Source organism: Hyperolius riggenbachi, chromosome 1, assembly GCF_040937935.1.
Source record: "Hyperolius riggenbachi isolate aHypRig1 chromosome 1, aHypRig1.pri, whole genome shotgun sequence".
Lineage (NCBI taxonomy): Eukaryota > Metazoa > Chordata > Amphibia > Anura > Hyperoliidae > Hyperolius > Hyperolius riggenbachi.
In genome coordinates this window covers 519,933,562-519,954,010 of record NC_090646.1, presented here as the reverse complement: position 1 = coordinate 519,954,010, position 20,449 = coordinate 519,933,562, and the positions used below count along the sequence as shown (strand labels likewise).

The window sequence follows — 20,449 nt, the reverse complement described above, 5'->3', positions numbered from 1 at the left end:
CACCTGAGAGATATGAGTGTTTGGTGCAACAGTAATACTTTGAGAAGAATATCAGGAGGACAGGTACAAAGGCAGTAAGGAGTATGAGTACCTGTCAGCAGCCTGAGAATCTCCCGCAGGGAGGAGTCAGACTGGGAGAGGAAAGGACCAGAGCGTGAGTGACACCAATAGAAGGATGTCACTGACTGATCTGTGAACTCTCTCTTAACTGAGGAGATAGCTCTCAAGGTCAGACAAGCCAGGTCGGCAACACACGGACATACAAAGTACAAAGTCAGGAGGCTGATTTGGTAATCCTAAGGCAAGCAGGGTTTAGCAACAGAGTATCAGATATAGCCAAGTACTGAATCAGTGAACAGAAGAGTGGTCAGGAAAGCAGAAAGTCATAACAGATAATAAACAATGCCTAGTCTTGGGTGTGAGCTCCGTGATCATCAACAGCCTGGAACTAGTCTGACATAACAGAATGATAACACGAGTCCCTAGTCTTGGGTGTGAGGTCCGTGATCATCAATACCCTGGAACTAGTCTGAAGTATAACAGAATGGTAACACAAGTGTGAGGATCCGCTCGGCTGCCTGCGCACGCAGGCAGCTTTTTGACCACTGTTCAGGTCTGCATTCTGCAGGTCTCTGGAAGAGAGACCTTTTGTCAGTTTTGCTGCTGAGGAATTTGCATACGTTTGTCATGCAAATTGCCTAGCCACATCCTTTGTAGGCTTGCTCTATATATACACACACACCATGTGATATCACAGACCTGCGCTGGTCATAAGGGTTTGTCCTGTGAAACACTCCTGGAGTGTCAGCCTTGCTTATTGTTTGAAGATTAGCCTAGAGTAATTCCTGGGACTGCACTAGGCAGGTTCCCTAGTGCAGTTAGGATTGCATATCTGTTTTGTTTGTCTGTTGCGATTGTCCTGTCCCAGCGGTGGTCGACAGGAGATCGTTCTGATCTTTGTTCTTGGAGTATAGCTGGAGCAGCGGTTGCTACCAGCTATCTCATCTGCCTGTCTAGCTTGGATCGCACTCGCCTTGCGCTAGTGCTGTGGATCCTTCTGATCTGTCTTGCCTGGATCGCACTCGCCTTGCGCTAGTGCTGTGGATCCTTCTGTTCTGTCTTCCTGGATCGCACTAGCCTCTTGCGCTAGTGCGGTGGATCCCATCTCTCACTTATTCCTGTTTTCGTGTATCTGTCTTGTCTGCTACGAACGCTTGCTGGAGGCTCGGTGAGGTAACCGTTAGGCAAGTGCTTGCGTCCTGTTTCATGTTTGTCTGTCGGTGGTTAGATAGGCGTGCTTGTCTCTGTTGTGCTTAACACGCGGAGACCGCGCATAAACTCGTGCACTGTTGCGAATGAGTGCGGTGTTCGCGTTTAGTTAGCCTTTGTTATTTTCCTCATCTCCTCATTGTATTATTTGCTGTGCCTTTGCTACTCTCGTGCTCTGCTTTGCTGTAGCCTTGTGTCACCTCTGGCAATCGCCTCTCTCGCGATTGCGTTCCTACTTCATATCTGCTGTTGTGTATGCACGGTCGCGGGTTGGCGACTAGATTGGTGCACACACATACCCTCTGTCGCTTTGCTCTCTCTTTCAGGGCTATCTTGCCCTGCGTTTCTTCCCTTCGTACAATTCCTGTCTGGCGTCTGTGGCAGGACAGACGATCTGTTCCTCTGCACTCCACAGCTCCACCTGCTGACAGGAATTTCCCTCTACAGGTGCAATGCACCTTTTGCTGGGTTCCCTCAAATTATACGCTTGTGGAGGATTTCCGCAGTGTCAGCGCACGTCTTGTGTGCTGATCACGGAGAGAATTCCACAATCGTTACAACAAGGCCCTAATCTTGGGTGTGAGGTCCTTGATCATCAACACCCTGGAACTAGTCTGAAGTATAACAGAATAACACAGATTCTGACAATAAGGTCTGAGTGCTTCCACGTAGTGATCGCAACGGCAGACAACCAGCGAATGACCAGCACCCAGTATATATAGCCCAGCGCTCTCCAGCGCCTCCCCTAAGTGCTGGACCAATGGGAACTGGTTGAATCGTCAGCTGACCGGCTTGGTCAGCTGACTCCCTTCTGGCTGTAATAAAAGTTCTGCCTCAGCGTGCGCGTCCTTCTGAACCTGTGTGGACTATCAGTCCCAGCCACACCAGACATGTCTTGCGTACCACCCGCCGCGCTGGACGCAGAACCAGCCGCACCGCTATCAGGGCATGCGGCGGTTTCTCCGCGTTCAGCCATACTGGCAGATGTAGGCCTACGCATGCAAACCGCCGCGTTGGATGCGGAATCAGCCGCCTTGTTCTGAGCACACGAGGCGGCTTTTCCGCGTTCTCACAATTTTTTAATAAGCTTGACTTCTGCTGTACTAAACTAACACTCATAGCCTAGAAGAGATTGAAGTGTATAAGTCTGTGCCTGATTGTATGATTGAGCGACACTACCGTTTAAGATTGTAATTGCATTGTGTGTGGGGCGTTTGTCATACGTTGGCCTAAAGCGTGCAGCTGACCCAACGTACGAAAATGCCAGTGCGAGTAGCTCAACAGCTGAGTGGCTAACAGTATTGTTCGGAACGACTGTTAGTGGTTTTGCTTCACTACAGTGTAAGATTGCAACTGTGTGTGTGGGTGCGTGGAGTTCCTGTATTCGGCCTAAGCGCAAAGCTGACCCGAATACGAAAACACGGATTGCGCGCTGAGGACTCGACAGCAGAGTGGAAGTGTCTAGCGAACCGCTAGTGGTGGCAGTGAGAGGTGTTCTAAGGGTTCCCAGCCTGGTTTTAGCTCGAATAAGGCTGCTCCTCGCTTGATCTGGTCAAACCCGCAGTCGTGAACCATATACGCAGGCGTGCCGCAGGCCGGTTCCTGACAATCAGTACTACACATACAAATTACATCATATCATAAGGTTTTTCTCTTCAGTGTCACTTTATTAGCTTTGTAAAGTGAAAGGGGCACCAACAATGGTTTTAAATGGAATCCATTGACTTACAATAAGGTGTCCTGTGGTCCAATAAGCAACACTTCCCATTTATAGATATCTTCGTCATCAATCAGTCCAGCGGAAAAGCCTTCTACTGGGTTTTTGTTCAGTTCTGAAACGCAAAAATTGAAATATGTATAGGGAGAGTGACATACACATGTACACATCACAGCTGTTAGCAAAAGTCCAAACTGGAGGCGTACTAAACAGGCATAGTCTATCACAGGGGTGCCCACACTTTTTCGGCTCGCGAGCTACTTTTAAATTTGCCGAGGCCAGGAGATCTACCAACGTCTCAAATGCTAAGCACGCCCCCCCCCCCCCCCCCCCCCCGCGTAGGTTAGCCAGGTATATGTGCCTGCAGCATAGGTTGCGTGCCCCCAGTGTAGGTTAGCCAGGTATAGGGCCCCCCAGTGTAGGTTAGCCAGGTATAGGGCCCCCCAGTGTAGGTTAGCCAGGTATAGGGCCCCCCAGTGTAGGTTAGCCAGGTATAGGGCCCCCCAGTGTAGGTTAGCCAGGTATAGGGCCCCCCAGTGTAGGTTAGCCAGGTATAGGGCCCCCCAGTGTAGGTTAGCCAGGTATAGGGCCCCCCAGTGTAGGTTAGCCAGGTATAGGGCCCCCCAGTGTAGGTTAGCCAGGTATAGGGCCCCCCAGTGTAGGTTAGCCAGGTATAGGGCCCCCCAGTGTAGGTTAGCCAGGTATATGTACCTGCAGGCGAGCCAGGTATATGTACCTGCAGGCGGAGGAGAAGAGGCGGCGAGGAGAGACTCTGGCAGGCCAATGGGATGTAGGAGAGAAGCGGCGGCGAAGAGAGAGGCGGCGCGGCCGCTACGTCATGGCTGGGGGCGGCGCCGGGCACGTTACACACGCACATTACACAGGCTGCCCGCCGCCGCCCCCAGCCATGACGCAGCGGACGCGCCGCCTCTCTCCTCCCTCTCTCCTCGCCTGCATGCATTCTTATTGGCCAGCGGCCAGCAGCTAAACACGAGCTGCTGGCCGCAACAAACATTAACGAGACGCGGCCAAGAGGCCGCGATCTACCAAGGAGGCGGTCGCGATCTACTGGTAGATCGCGATCGACCTATTGGGCAGCCCTGGTCTATCATGATGAAGATTTCTGAATGAAGATGCACATATGCTCCTTGAGGAAGAAAAAGCTAGACAATTTCACAACTAGTTTATTGCTGCCTATACACCCATTTACGATCAATTTTCTTAGAATACGTTTTCTAGGATTTGTGCACATTGTTTGAATGCTGTGTTGGAGTTGGTAATCAGGATACATCAACATGCTGGAACTAGGGGTGGGATGACAAATACATGAAACTTTGAAGATTTGTGGTTCAGAGATTCGAATCCTATTCCTCCAGTATTACAATTTGAATATCCGCAGAGGGGCAACGTTAACAGGGCTTATTTCCACGGGCAGTTGAACTGTGTGCTCAGCAAGCTGTTACCAGGTCAAAGTGAGCAGTTACCAGGCAGCAGCAAGCAGCCGTGAGTTTAACCTCCCTGGCGGTTTGTTAAAATCCGCCAGGGGGCAGCAAATACCTTTTTTTTAATTTTTTTTTTTTTTTCATGTAGCGAGACAATGTCTCGCTACATGATAGCCGCTGCTGAGCGGCATCCCCCCAGCCCCTCCGATCGCCGCCGGTGAACGGAGATCAAGAGATCCCGTTCAAAGAACGGGATCTCTTGGAGGGCTTCCCCCGTCGCCATGGCGACGGGGCGGGATGACGTCACCGACGTCATTGACGTCATTGACGTCGTGACGTCAAAGGGGAATCCGATCCACCCCACGGCGCTGCCTGGCACCGATTGGCCAGGCAGCGCACGGGGTCTGGGGGGGGGGGGGGGGGGGCGGCTGCAGCGACGGGTATAGCGGCGGATCGGCGGGCAGCGGCGGCGATCGGAGGTTACACGCAGCTAGCAAAGTGCTAGCTGCGTGTAACAAAAAAAAAATTATGCAAATCGGCCCAGCGGGGCCTGAGCGGTGCCTCCCGGCGGCATAGCCCGAGCTCAGCTCGGGCTTACCGCCAGGGAGGTTAAGAGGCTTTACTCTGCCTGTCCACTGCTCAGGGAAAAGGGAGCTCACTTCTCTGGGATCCACAAACAGCCCACTTCCTCCACCCCGACTCATGCTTACATGATCAAACAGCAGTGGCACCATAGAGATAAGAGGCCTAGGAGGAAGATAGGCCACATGTGGATCCAGGAGAGGTATGATACTTCACCCCTCTGCTGCACACTATTGAGGGACTCCCCCTCTCAGTGTAGGGGGGCCTCTGCCCACCTATACTGAGTGGTAGGAGGATCACTGGCTCCATATACTGAAGGGGGGGCTCTCTGGGTAGCTATAAGGGGTGGCTTTATGGCTACATAAATTGTGGGGGCCCCTATAGCTATATATACACTGCCAGGGGGCAGCTATCTGGTTACCCAAGTAGGGGGTTCCTTGGCTACCTGTACTGGGAGCTCCTCCAGCTACATGTGCTGGGGGCTTCCTCTAGCTGTCTTATCACAACAATTTTCCCTAAGAGCTATTAAAGGAAACCCGAGGCAAACCTTGGTGGGGAGGGAATCATATACCCAAGGGGTGGGAATCCTGTGGTTCATGCTAGTGTTTAGGATGGACTGAAAAATTCTACTTTATAAACTGCACCTTTCCCGATTCAGACTCCTCAATTTGAGCTGTGCTTAAAATGTACGAGGACCGCGGCCCTTGAGTTAGACATCCCTGCTTCAGAGGTTTCCCACACTGTCATCCAGACAAGGTAACAAAGGTTGCCGAGTGACAGATGTGTTGTAGGAGGCCATTCCAGAGGGGTGAAGCACGTGCTAAATCTTGAAAACGTGAATGTGAGGTGGTAATTCTAGAGGACAACAAAAGATCATGTGCAGATCTGAGATTGCGATTGGGTTTGTATCTGGAAATTAGTGAGGATATGTACCAGGGAGAGAGAGTGGAGAGCTTTGTAGGTTAGGGTTAGTTTGAACTGGATCCTCTGGTTAATTGGCAGCCAGTGAAGAGCTTGACAGAGAGGGGCAGCAGAAAACCGAGAAGATTAATAAGACGAGCAGTACCAACTGGAGCGGGGACAGTCTGTTAGAAGGTAGTCCACAAAGTAGTATGTTGCAGTAGTCCAGACAAGATATAAGAGCATGTATTAACATTTTAGTTGTGTCTTGAGTGAGAAAAGGTCAGATGCGAGATATCTTTTTGAGTTGGAGATGGCAGGAGCTGGTTATGGAGTGAACATGAGGAATAAAAGAGAAACAGGAGTCAAATATTACCCCCAAGCACCGTGCTTTGGGAACTGAAGTTATGGGAATGTTATTAACATTTATTGTAACTTCAGGCAGAGAGGTGGACAAAGACTGTGGAAAAATGATTAGTTCTGTTTTACTCATTAACTTTTAAACTATGGTCGACAGCATCAAATGCTGATGACAGATCAAAAAGGTTTGAGTATGGAAAATTGACTGTAATGAATAGCGGAGATGCCACTGCGCGGTCTGGCGGCTGTCTCCGCGTTCAGACCGGCGGTTTCCGCACAGCAGCATGCGTCTGGTTTGCCTGGGCCTTCTAGTGCACACAGATGGAGAGCTGCGCGCGTGCGCTAGAAGGCAGGACCTTTATGCCAGCAGGAGAGGTATCACCTGATCAGGACGATCAGCTGATTCCAGCAGAACTCCTGATTGGTTGAGTGGCTGGGGGCGGCGCTGAGGAGCGCTGAAGTATATATACACACACCTTGCCTGTCAGTTGCTGGTTGTCTGCCGTTGCGAATACTTACGTGTTAGCACTCAGACCTCAGTCAGATCCCTCAGTGTGTTAGAACCAGGTGGACCTGGGAATTCACACTTAGCCAGATTACGATGTTATTACTGTGTTATACTCTAGAACAGTTCCAGGGTGTTGAGATCAAGGACCTCACACCCAAGCTTAGGATACTGTGTTATTCTTTAGACTAGTTCCAGGGTGTCGAGACCAAGGACCTCACACCCCAGACTAGGATTGTGCTTTATATCTGTTATGACCATTCGCTCTGTCGACCTCTCATGCCTTCTGATTTGGTACCTCTGTTTATTCCAAAAAAAAAACACACATAGATAAGTTAATTGGCTCCCCCTAAAAAAAAAAAAAAAAAAAATTGGCCCTAGACTACAGTACTTACACTACATAATATAGACATATGGCAATGGTAGGGATTAGATTGTGAGCTCCTTTGAGGGACAGTTAGTGACAAGAATACATACATACATACTGTACAGCGCTGCGTAATATGGTAATATGTTGGCGCTATATAAATACTAAATAATAGTAATAATAATAGTAATAATCTGTCTACCAGTTGCCAAGCCTTGCCTGTACCCGGTTACCGAATCAGCCTTCTGTCTTTGTACCTTATCTGCTCGTGTGTTGCCGATCTGGCCTGCCCGACCCTCCTGACTGTCACTTCCTCCAAGTGTTCAGTCTGTCTGTACTACCCGTGACACTATTCCACCAAGTGTCGGTTAGCTGCAAGGACTCTTGCTCCTCAGAGTCCTACCTGCAGTGCAGCTAGTGGCCTCTACCTCATAGGAGTCCCCTGGCTGCAGTACAGTCTGATTACCGGTTTACCAGGGAATCAGTGGCTGCCAGATTATCTCTACCCACTCTATTAGGAGATAGTCCCTGCACAGCCGAGGGCCACCTGCTCCTCAGGTGGTCGCTGGCTAAAGTTATCTGTGTCTCCCACCTCACGGGAGATAGCCTACAGTTGCACCAAACACTTACACTTCATTAGGTGTCCAGAGGTTAGTCATACTTGTATTATTGGTGATTCTGCAGATCATCCATAATCAGGTATACATCTGTATGGTTGATTCTGCAGATCATCAATAATCAGATTCTCTCTGTGTGCTGATACCAATCGTTACATTGACCTTTGTATTTAGCTGTAAGAAGATAATTGGCCACTTTAATAAGGGTAGTTTCTGTGGAGTGGTTAGAGTGAAAGCCAGACTGGAACTGATCAAGTAGGGAGTTAGATAAATAATGGCTTAATTCTGCATGTGTATGGCGTTCAGGTAGTTTTGATGCAAATGTGAGAAGTGACACTGGGCGGTAGTGGTAGGATCTAGAGATTTTTTTTTTTTTTTTTAAAGAGTAACTGTCAGGCTGCAAAAGCTAATTTAAACCTCTATTCTCCTGTGTTAAACAGTTTAGAAGGAAGTCAAAAAGGCAATACTGAAGTTAAAAATCTCTTTTGATGTGTGCTGAACAGCAAGGCTGTTAGACCCAAGCTCTTAAAAGGACGGGAGGCCACATACCATACTGCAAAGCATTCTGGGGCCCTCCCCTCGGCTGCTAGTGAGAAGTTACAGGCTCAAGTTACAACAGCGTGTAATGCAGTCCAGCTCACAGCACTGAAAAATCTCAGGGCAGAGTATACTGCATGAGTCCGCTATTGTTCCTAGCCACATGGCTAATTAATATTTACTGCACAGTAGTGTTGTCTTTTTTCTGAGTCGAATCATCAGGAAGCAGGGAGGACATGACGACACATTTGGCTTCATAGGAGACAGACAAACATGGAACCTGCCATGAGCTGTCAGGAGCATCATTTTCTGCAAATACTATATAAAAATTCTGTGAAATCCAAACGTGGACAGTGAAATGCATATGCAATGTAAGTACAGCCAATCTTTAGCTACTGATAGGTATAAGGTCTCAGAGAAAAAAAAAACATAACAGCTCCTCTTTAAGTAGTTGTGTCACAACAGCCTTTTTCAATTGGGGACGGAAAGATGCCAGTGGAGAGAGACAGGTTAAATAGCGGTGTTAGTGCAGGCATGAGAGATGATGGCTGCAGAATGAAATGGGAGGGAATAGGATCCAAAGAATAGGTGGTTAGATGAGCTTTGGATATTATAGAGTGGAGAGAAGGCAGTTAGCGAGCAGTCAATGAGAGGTGTGGAGGTGAGATTTGAGGGCTGCATGGAGAATTAACTTTGGATTTTCTCAATTTTATCAGTGAAGTATGTTGCAAAATGATAAGCAAGATAAAGGAGGAGGAGGAGGGGGATGGAGAACGGAGTTTAAGGTGCTGAACAAGCATTTTGGATTGTGGAAATGGGTGGATATTAGGGAAGAAATATACAGCAAGCCAGCACCTATTCAGTAAGGAAACCTTGGGCAAGACTCCCCAACATTGCTACTGCCTACTGAACACACCCTAGAGCATGCATGTCAAACTCCAGCCCATGGGCCAAATCTGGCCCTCAGAGCAATTAAATTTAACCCCAAGTGGTTTCCCAGTTTGCATTATGTTTGGCCCACTCTAGCGAACACGGTAAATCCAGCGCTGGAGACTTGGGCGCAGCAGCGCAGGAGACTTGGGCGCAGCCGGCGCCACCATAGGCCGTAATAGGAACTACGGCTATCGCAGGCACATGGAGTAACTTCAGCGCCGTCAGAAGACGGATCTGAAGTTGCTTTTAAAACAATAATTCGGCTTCCAGCTATTGCTGGAAGCCGAATTATTTCATTCCCCCACTATCCATGTCGGCCTGGAGGGGGAATAGTAATTAACACGGCCCGGACTTGTGCGGCAGCAGGATTAGCCATATACTGGCTGTGTCCTGCGCCCAAGTCTCCGGCGCCGTTCTCTCTCGTACGCCACTCTAGACCACCAGGGAAGCTATACTGGAGGTGAAGCCCTAGAACAGCAAAGCCATATGAGCAAGGTAGGGGGTAAAGCGCTAATTAAAAAGGTAACCATATAGGGGAGGGTTGGGGGTCACTAGACACCAGTTATTTGCAAGGGAGGACAACTAGACACCAGGGAACTATATAAGGGGAAGGAGGAGGTCTGCTAGACACTAGGGAACTGTACAGGAGCTAGAGGGGGGCCATTAAACAACAGGGAACTTTGTAAGGGAGAAAGGTGAGCAGTAGACCTTGAGAACAGCCCACAACTTGGTCCCAGTGTTCAAATTCAGCCCACTTTGTATTGGAGTTTGACAAACCTGCCCTAGAGGCTGAAGCTCTGAGTCCACCAGGAGATGAGCACAATATAAATGCTTTATGTCTTGTCTCAAGATACAAGAGACTAGAAAAATCCATGTGTATTTTTATTTTTTTTCAGGATTTTAAATGCAAAGAGCCCAAACAGACAACAATTACTCCTTGCTGTTTTCCAACTTTTTCCCGATCAACCATGTTGAATCTATCGCCTAGGACTCCAACCGATTTATGGGAATAATAGCCCCATTTTACAATAAGTAAACTACAAACTAACCAGCTAATAATAAAACACGCCAGAATAGACTTAAAAAGGTACAGCTGGCCGGTACTGGAGTTCAGCAGGAACAATCCTTTCTCGTAAAACAGAGTCCAAGAACTACCGACAGCCATAAAGGATATGTAAATGATGACTAATGGGAAGTGTGGCAGAGATTGCAAAACTCCCTCAGCAGCTGAATCCGGGAAAGGGGCAGCAGTTCCATATCTGTATAGAACAAAGCAAGAACAGCACATGGGACTCCAGATTACCTGCTAGCTGCTTCCTGAGCAGAAGGGCGGCTTGGTCTGCCATTCTGAAAGAACCGTGCTCCTAACTTCCCTTCTGTCTGCTGCCTTATTATAGCACTTCCGCCCTTATAGGCTTCAGTCCTCCGTGGATCGCATAAACCCCGCCCTGCTTCTGCTTGGAACGCACAGCTGACTCCACGTCCGCCCTTTTATATTACGTCAACGTTGTAGGGTGCCCTTTGAGCCTGCTTTGGGAAGGGATGGGCTCTGTTCATCAAAAGATAATGTTAAATTTAAAAGTATTCATTAATGTATGTATAATAACTGTTCAGGTTAATTTATGGAAAACAATTGACTTTGTAAGGCGACCAGCTGAACTCGCATATTCATTGAATATTCCTCAAAAACAGTTGCTGTAGAAACAGGCACTGTGAAGACAGCTATGTGCTATGTGAAGTGAGGTCGTCAGCGAGCGCCATGATTTAATGCGAGTTTTGCGGCTGGGTGGAGTTGTGCTGAAGTGTTGTTTGTTGTAGAGCTGGTATATACTATATAGAAGATGAGTGTGATAGATCATGTGAGAGATATGGCTGCGGCCGGCCTCCACTCCAATGTGCGTCTACTGAGTAGCCTGCTGCTGACCATGAGTAACAACAACCCGTGAGTGACCCCATACGTTCCGACTTACTGCTGTCTGACAGGGAGCAGAAACCTCACATGCAACACGAAGCCTGATTGGCTGTTTTGTGCAGATGCCATACCCTGTTTCTGTAACGTATAACCCCAATGGAGAGCATTGTATGACAGGTGGTAAACACTGAGAAATTGGAAGCAAAAACTGTTTTCCGTTAAAAGTTTACTTCATCTAAAACCCATCTTACCATAATTTGGTAGATGAGCTGGCTGTTCTCACAGGGCAAGGTCTTCCACCAGGGTTTTCATCCCTTAAGGCCTCCTTCACATCTGTTGTGCTGAGAAACGTGTAAAAGCGTGTTAAAAAAATGCATGCGCTTGTGCGCGCTTTAGTGTGTTGCACTGTGCTTTTTTTTAAGCTAGGTTTTCTTATGTCAATAAAACGGAAAATTGTTACTTACCTATCGGTAATTTTCCTTTCCCGATGCTTACATGTCATCACACCTGGGGTAGATGCCCCGCCCACTCTACCCCACAGGATCTCAATTAGTATAAATTTTGGCAGTTACTGGCCCCCCCCAGTCTCCGTAAGCCTCGACTTACCGAAGCTCACAGGAAGGGAGGGACCAGTGTGATGACATGTAAGCATCGGGAAAGGAAAATTACCGATAGGTAAGTAACAATTTTCCGTTTTCCCTATGCTTCCATGTCATCACACCTGGGATTTAACTAGGAAATAAGAAGGGAGGGACACCATTTTTGATGCTTAATCAAAGAAATATTTAATTATCCATATGTTGTGAATTTTCCAGTACAACCTTACCAAACATTAAAGTAGACTGAGAAGACAAGTCCACCCTATAGTGCCGCATAAATGTGTTAATTGATGACCAGTTAGCGGCCTGACACACTTTCTCTGCGGGTACTTTATTTAAAGCTGCCCAAGAAGTTGACATACTCCTGGTGGAGTGGGCATTTAACTGTCGAGGGGGTTCTAGTCCCTCTGATTTGTAGGCGGTTTGAATAGTTTTCACTATCCATGTAGATATTGTTCTGGCGGAGGCCGGTTGGCCTTTGCCATAGCCTGCTGGGATTACCCATAGTCTATCAGTCTTCCTTATGTCCGCCGTTAGGTGTAAATAGTCCCTTAGTGCTTGCCCTACATCAAGAGGGTGAACGTCCACCCCTTCTTCTTGGGTAAATGTTGGAAGTGTCCATTCCTGGTTGAGGTGATAGGTCGATGTTACCTTTGGGATAAACTGCTGAATAGGTCTGATCAGTACTCGGTCAGGGAAAAAGGTCAGGTATGGTTCGTTATATCCTAACGCTTGAAGCTCCGACACTCTTCTCGCTGAGGATATTGCTACTAAGAAAACAGTTCTTAAAGTTATGTTCCATAGCGAGTTGTCTGTTACAGGGTAAAAGGGTTGTTTTGTAAGGGCGTCTAGGACTAAGGGTAAGTCCCATTTTGGAAAGATATTTCTCTTTGGGGGTTTTATCTTTAGTACCCCCTTTAGAAACTGTTTAATTAAGGGATTTAAGGCCCATTGGGTACCCGTCATTGCTGATAGGGCAGAGACGTGCGTCTTCAGCGTGTGGTATCCTAGCTGCATAGTTAGACCTCTCTGAAGGAACTCGAGAATATGATAAGGTTCTGGTTTTGTAGGTTGGAAATGCAGTTCCTGTGATAGGTTTAGAAACTTGGTCCAGACCCTTTGATAGGTGGCATTTGTAGTAGGTTTTCTTGCGCTGAGAATAGTCTTGATTACTTCTTGTGAGCATCCAGCCAGTTCCAACCTCCTCCCTTCAACAGCCAGGCCATCAGATTCAACCTCTTGGGATTCGGATGGAGGACTTCTCCCTGTGATAGTAGTTCCCTGTTGTCTGGGAGAGGCAGAGGTGACTGTAGCCTCATTCCCCATAGTAGGGGGAACCATGGCCGATTCGGCCAGTACGGAATTATTGCAATCACTAGGACCTTCTCTTTGTGGAGTCTTGATAAGAAGCGTTGTATCATAGGTATTGGGGGAAACACATATGCTGTTGTAAAGTTCCAGTCCGCTGTCAGTGCATCCACTGACAGGGCTTCTTTGCAATAAACTCTGGAATAGAAGTGTCTGCATTTGGTGTTCGATGGCGTTGCCATCAGGTCTAGTTCGGGCTTGCCAAGATGTTTGCATACCCAGTGGTACACCTCCGTGGACAGGCTCCATTCGTTGTTGTCCAACGTGTGTCTGCTCAAATAGTCCGCTAGAATATTCTCCTTCCCCGGTATATGCAATGCTGACAGATTCCACAGATGTTGTTCCGCATATTGGAAGATAGCTGCCGTCTCCTGTAGTAGTGCTATACTTCTTGTCCCCCCCTGTCTCCTTATATATGAGACAGCCGTGCTGTTGTCTATACGTAGGATTACCGTTCTGTTCTGAATCAGATGAGTGAAACTCAGGAGTGCCTGGTAAACAGCTCTTATCTCTAAGATGTTCGACTGTGTGTGAGGATCTGTGTTTTTCCAAAGGCCCTGCGCTGTTAGCGTGCCACAGTGTGCTCCCCAGCCCCGTAGACTGGCATCCGTGGTAATTGTGATCGAGTTCGTGACTTCGATCAAATGTCCTCTGGATAGGTTGTTGATATCCGTCCACCATGCAAGGCTGTTTTTCATCAGAGTGGTGATCTGTATTGACTGATTCCAGTTTTCCTTGTTCCATTGAGTTAAGAAACCCCATTGGAATGGCCTTATATGCCAATGTGCCCATCTTACTACTTGAAACGTCGAGGTCATTGAACCCATTAGACTGACACATTGTCTTGCCTTCAACTCGTTCAGGGAGATGACTTGGGTTATTTTCTGTATCAGCGATGCTATCTTGTGTTGTGGCAGACTCACTAAGTTCTGTTTCGTTTGAAAAAATGCCCCCAGGAAAATCATTGATTGGGTCGGCTCCAATTGGCTCTTGTCTTTGTTTATTCTCCAACCAAAGTGAATGAGTGTATCTAGGAGAATTCGTTTCTGGGTGGTTAACGTCTCCTTGTCTGCCGCCAGTAAAAGTAGGTCGTCCAAGTAATGAAACAAGCGCAATCCCCTTGTTCGCAGAAGGGCAACTAAGGAGAGCAGGATCTTGGTGAAGGTTCGTGGTGCCGTACAGATTCCGAATGGTAAGCAATTGAACTGATAGTGACTTGGGCCTATTGCAAACCTTAGATATTTCTGGAATCTCGAATGTATGGGGACGTGCAAATAGGCGTCCTCCAGGTCCGCCGAAAGCATCCAATCTGATTGTTTTACTACTTGAATTATCGAATGCAACGTCTCCATTCTGAATTTCTTGAGTTTTATGTGTCTGTTTAGGTAACGGAGGTCGAGGACCGGTCGGTAGTCTCCAGTTTTTTTGAGTACAAAGAATAAGGGGGAGTAAACCCCCTTTTCCCTCTGGTGTTCTGGCACTGGCACCACAGCTTCTTTGTCTAGAAGTGTCTGTACATATTCTTGTAGAAGGAGTGCTTTCTCTCGGTTTTTTGGAATCCTGGTTGGTACGAAGTGTGCTCTTGGAGGTTTTTTCAGGAAGCTCCAACGATGTCCCTGGGTTATTATCCTTATTACCCACGGGTTGTTTATTTCTTCCATCCAAATTTGTCCGAATTTCTTCAATCTGCCGCCTACCGGACAAGTTTGGACGGCCCTCCTGTCAAAAAGACTTCTGTTGGCTAGGGGCTGAAGTAGTGGTCTTCTGGCGTGTAATTCTTTGCAGATTGCTGTGACTGCTCTGCCAGTTTTTCTTGAATTCCCTGCCCGGTCTGTATGATCTGGCTGCTCGAAGTCTTGACTGTTGGAACCGGTTTGCTTGATAATTAGGTTTTCTATTCTTCCTGTCCTGAGGTAATAGTCCGGATTTACCCCCGGTTACTCTCTGGATAGCGTTTTCTAACTCCTTCCCGAATAGGTTGTCTCCATCATAAGGTATTTTGCACCATTCTTGACGTGATGACTGATCAGCCGACCATGATTTAAGCCATAAGGCTCTCTTTGCGACTACTGATGACGCCATAGTTCTTGCTGTACATCTTATTATATCTACGGCGGCTTCCCCCACATAGTCTGCCGTCAGGTTGAAGTCATCAAGAGCTCTTATTATAGCATCTTTGTCGGCATCAGCTCTCACGGCGTCTTCTATATTTATAGTCCACGCTCTGATCGCTCTTGCTACCGAGGTTAGTGCTACCGCTGGTTTTGTGGCACTACCTGCTAGAGTATAGATTTTCTTCAATTCGGAATCCATTTTTTTCTCCATCACATCTTTAAATGTCGTTACATTGTCCCTTGGCAGTGTGATATGCTTCGCTAGTCGGGTGACCGATGCGTCCACCGTCGGTGGATTATCTAAAGACTTTGAATTCTTGGCTTTCATGGGATATAGTTTCGTGAGTCGATTGTTTAACGGCGGTTTCTTGTCAATCTTCTCCCATTCCTCCTTAATGATCTCCGCGATCTCATCCATCATGGGAAATGAGGTAGTCTTTTTCTTAAGGTGAGTATAGTACTCCTTATGCTTTCTGGAACTGGTAGAGGGTTGTTCTTCATCCGAACTTTCCCACTCAATTGCTTCCCTTATTGCATGCAAGTACGGCTGGACTAGGGCAAAGTCAAACCCTCCTGCAATCTCGTCCGACTCATTAATCGTGGTAGATTGTTCCGTAGACTGAGGCGCCTGAGAGGGAAGTGTTGCAACATATTCCCTCATAGACTCTTGCACAGCGTCTTTTATCATCTGTGTAACGTCCATAGGAGTCTGTGCCGTCTGTCTAGCCATGTCAGAGAAGCATGATCTGCATACGCTTTTGTCTGGCAAAGCTTCCCTGTTGCAGGCCCAGCAGGTCTTGTGCGAGTGGCTCCTGAGAGGGGATCTGCTTCTTTCTCTATAGTCAGTACTGGGGACATTGGCCCGTGTCTTTGACTTGGATCTCGACTTTTTCTTTCGATGTTTTCTAGGACTAAAAGAGACACTGTATAAGTATAGTGTCTGTCACTATACAGGGCTTAAGAACCTACCTTAACCCCCCCCCCCTACCTTGGAGCCCTGTGCTGGTCTGCTGGGTGCGCTGGAGGATCCATAGAATCAGCTAACACAGCTGAAAGGAAGAAACACAGAAAGGAGAGTTTCAGTAAACATACAGAAAATACTCTCTGCGTCGCATAGGGCGGGCAGGAGAGGCACCTACGTCTGAGTTGTTCACTGGTCCCCGAATGAGAAGCTCCCGGCTGCTGCAGCTCCATCGCTTCCTGCCCCGCATCCGCGTCCATCCTCTACCCCTATGCGCAGAGAGAGAGAGAGGAACCCAGCGAGCGACCGCCGCCATAGTTTTAAATGCAGAGCGTGGCGCTGAAGGATACAGCCTACCCACTTCCGCCTACGTACGGCCAATCAGGGGAGGTAGGACGCGGAGCGCCTTCTGGACCCTGTAGGATGCGGAAATGCGAGCTGGAGCGCACGCTAGAGCAATGCGGAAAGTCCAGGGAGAAGACAGAGGCGGACCTCCCCGCCCGCACAGCGAGGCAGAGCCACCACCGCTAGCAGAGGGAAAACAAGGTGAGAAGGGATCCCCAGTCTAGCTACACTGCATTTAGCAATGTAATACCGAACCTAGGTACCGGGCGGCCGAAAGGTGGGGGGCGCAACCCGCAGGTTATTTAAACCTTAATAATATACCTGCGCCCCCCGTTCCCCCTGAGAGCCAGCAGAGTGTGGGATTCCCCAACTAATTTATAGTTGCAATGGGAAAGGAAAAAAATTTCACTGTAAAAACAGTGTGGCAGGGGGGGAAAATAAAAAAATTGCAGGCAAATCTTGCCCTACTCACGTAGACCCAGTAGACCCTGTGAGGTGAGGAAGTCGAGGACAAAAAAAAGACTGGGGGGGGCCAGTAACTGCCAAAATTTATACTAATTGAGATCCTGTGGGGTAGAGTGGGCGGGGCATCTACCCCAGGTGTGATGACATGGAAGCATAGGGAAAGCTTTGTTTTTCATATGTAAATGCGTTTTTTTACCACCAATTTTTTTCCCCCAATTGGTGGTAAAAAAACGCATGTGCTAAAAAAAAGTGCACCCATTCACTTGCATTGATGCGTGCTTTACAGCTTAACGCACAGAAATGTATGCAACCCTACAGTTTTGTAATGCAGCGCATAGATGTGAACCAGGAACATTTAATTACATGGGGAAATCAATACCTTGCTGAACGCACAGGGCAATGTGCTGTGAAAAGCACACAGAAACGTCCCTGATGTGAACGAGGCCTTATACTTTGGGGTATTAAAGAATGCGGATTTGTTTTATTCTCCCCTTTTATTACAATGACTAGTAAAATAGCCCGCCCATTAAAAAATGGGTGCTAGGCTATGGGTGTTAACCCCCCCCCCAGCAACGTGAGCACAGATGCATCCCGCTTGCCCATCCTCCACCGCTGTCTGCCGTACATGCACACAGGGAGCTGTTGCTTGCTTGGCAGTTGGAAAAAGCTGGTCTTTCCCACAATGCAATGAGGTTCACAGATAGCAAACTGTCAAGTCTGGAAACACACACACACACACACATCCCCCCCCCCCCCCCCCCGCGCAGAGGCACAGGGGTTTTATTATATAGGATTTATTTATAAAAATGGGAACATTTTTTGTTTCCTCTGGTAATCTACTAGTACAAGTAAACCGATTGCCCCTTCATGAGTCATGACTGTCAGTTCTTGGCTGTTTTGAAAGTTGCGGTAAGTGGTCCATTGACTTTCATTGTGGCTGCTTACCAGTGTGTTATACGGTATAGTGTCAAACCTGGTGTTTGATACACACTGCTCTCCATTTCTTATTATAAAGTGAAGAAGGGCATGTGGCAGACAATGGGCTCTAGTCATAATCATCTGTGGCGAAAAAACTCCTGGAGGGAAAATACCGCAGCGGTATTTTAGACTTCTGGGTGGTCATTCATAAAAATCTAGCCAGCTGCGATGCAAGAGCGGAGATCTCCCGCTGAAGGCTGACGGTAAGCTGTCGGAAGGCATGTGGAAACACTTCAGCCGGCAGAGTCCCTCCGTGCACTGCTCTCTCTGGGAGGTCTGTCCCATTCACTTGTATGTAATCCGCAAAATCAGAGGAAGCGGTATTTCCCGTCCACATACCGCTTCCTCTAATCTTTATGAATGGCCATTTTGTTACTTATTTCTAGATAAATCTAGAAAAACACTGGAGAAGGCGGAAATTTCTCGCTCTGCTGGGGGATTGTAGATTTTCATGCGGGAACAGCTCTTATGAATGCCCACTTTGCTAAATGGACGGGAAAATCCGCTGTTTTGAGCGGAAAACTTGCGGTAAGGTTTTATGAATAGAGCCCAATGTAGTGATCAGCCTGACAGGCAATTTATGATTATGACAGTAGTCACTAAAGAACTGTTAAAATGGTAGTGTGGTGTCCCTGCATAACGTTATCCATTTCTATAAACCTGCTGATATGTAGACTACCATTATTTTCAGAAGGTAACAGCATGTTTTCTGGTGAGCTCCTTTTATAAATAGAGCCCATAGATTGGGGAAGAAAGTGTGTAAAGGTTTGAATAGCTGTGCCTGAGTTGGGGTGATTGCTTTACATTTCTTGATATTAATAAACTACTGGGGCAAACAGTGAGACATTTCTCAACAAAGAAGTATGTATCTGGCTTCATTAGATCACTTTTGTCTCCTTTCTTGTTCTTGGAGTCCCCTGGGACAAGGAGAACCATCATACATTCAGAACTTGACAAAGGCAATAATTCTTGTTCTATTTGTAACTTTGGTGCTAATTTGGCTATTCTTGGGTATTTGTGAGGTACAGGTAATTCACTTACTTAAAGGGAACCTAAACTCAGAGGGATATGGATTTATCCTTTTAAACAATACCAGTTGCCTGGCAGCTCGGCTGATCTCTTTAGCTGCAGTAGTGGCTGAATCACACACCTGAAACAAGCATGCAGCTAATCCAGTCTGACTTCAGTCAGAGCACCTGATCAACATGCTTGTTCAGGGGCTGCGGCTGAAAGTATTAGAGACACAGTATCAGCAGGAGAGTCAGGCAACTGGTATTATTTTAAAAGGAAAATCCATATCCTTCTTAGTTTAGGTTCCCTTTAAACCAACAGTCTACCTAATTGAAACTCAACGCGGATGTTCATTGTGATATGTAATTTTTTTTAAATGTCTTGGCAAGCACGGTAAAATGGCAGTGTATGTTGATAACAAAGCATGTCTAAGGCCTCCTCCCCCGTTTATGTATGGTTGTTCCAGTTGAACAAAGAGCAGAAAATGATAAAGCAAACATATGGAAATGCCCCAGAACAAAAAAGGACACATGGATAAAGAACCTTTATGACATGGAACTCTCCCAAGCAAAGAGAAGGAAGTCCAATCCAAGGTGTTGCATTTTGCTGTGAATACTCATTCATATTCCACTTGTGGAATTAATCACAACCGTAGATTGAGCCATCCAAAACATTCAAATAACAGGCAACATGGCACCTCCCTCAAACCATGTGAGAAAGGACTGGCATTGCTGAGCAGGAACCAAGACTTCACTTCCTGTAGACAAGGGAAGTTTGATCATTTAACTTAAAACACTGGTGTTGAGGCAGTCTGTATCAAGTTCTGCGGATGGGGCTACAGCTGCTTCATTTGCATCACTCTGCTCTTCAGGCTGCAAAGGGGTGGATACATGTGAAGGCTCCATTCACAATGCATCAGTTGCCTTGCAGAATAATTCTACATGTCAACTCACTGCCATTCAATTGTATGGGGCTGTTCACAGTGCTGTGTTGTAACTGATCACGTTACTCTAACTCACTGTTTCTCAACATTTTATTGGTATGTAACCCTTTTAAAACAATGTACTCACCAAGTACCCACTAGGATAGTAAACATTATCACAAGTACCCCTTGACAAATATATATTTTTGGATAAGTATATCAAGCCCAAGCACTCCCTGGGGTACGCATACCACACGTTGAGAACCTATGCTCTAACTCACTGCATGCAGGCTTTGTATTAACGTCTATGTCCAGTCTCCATTACAGTTCAGTCATTTATAACACATGCGTTACCATGCTGTTTTTACTTTATGCAACACACACACACACACACAACTCTCTACATACACACACACACACACACACAACTCTCTATACACACACACACACACACACACCTCTATATACACACACACACACCTTTATATACACACACACACACACACACACACACCTCTCTACACACACACACACACAACTCTCTC

At 47.1% G+C, this 20,449-nt stretch overlaps 2 protein-coding genes across 5 annotated transcripts in view; one reads left to right on the top strand and one right to left on the bottom strand.

Moving 5' to 3' along the window:
* The window catches only part of LOC137524912 (ubiquitin-conjugating enzyme E2 G1-like), a 29,680-nt gene extending 18,200 nt beyond the window's left edge, over positions 1-11,480 (bottom strand). The window contains exons 1-3 of the mRNA XM_068245428.1: positions 11,393-11,480; positions 10,533-10,778; positions 2,999-3,101 (exon numbers count right to left, since the gene is read on the bottom strand). Coding sequence (XP_068101529.1) covers positions 2,999-3,101; positions 10,533-10,575 — 146 coding nt within the window. The 5' untranslated portion in view covers positions 10,576-10,778; positions 11,393-11,480. The remainder of the gene's footprint in view (positions 1-2,998; positions 3,102-10,532; positions 10,779-11,392) is intronic.
* Positions 10,740-20,449, top strand: part of ANAPC7 (anaphase promoting complex subunit 7) — a 79,042-nt gene continuing 69,332 nt past the window's right edge. Inside the window, exon 1 of one of the 4 annotated variants that reach the window (XM_068245406.1) lies at positions 10,740-10,822. In XM_068245406.1, the coding sequence (XP_068101507.1) occupies positions 10,821-10,822 (2 nt within the window). In that variant the 5' untranslated portion in view covers positions 10,740-10,820. Of the gene's footprint in view, positions 10,823-10,976; positions 11,172-17,765; positions 17,903-19,473; positions 19,576-20,449 lie in introns of those variants that run through there. The other 3 variants (XM_068245397.1, XM_068245415.1, XM_068245388.1) reach the window with 3 other exon arrangements.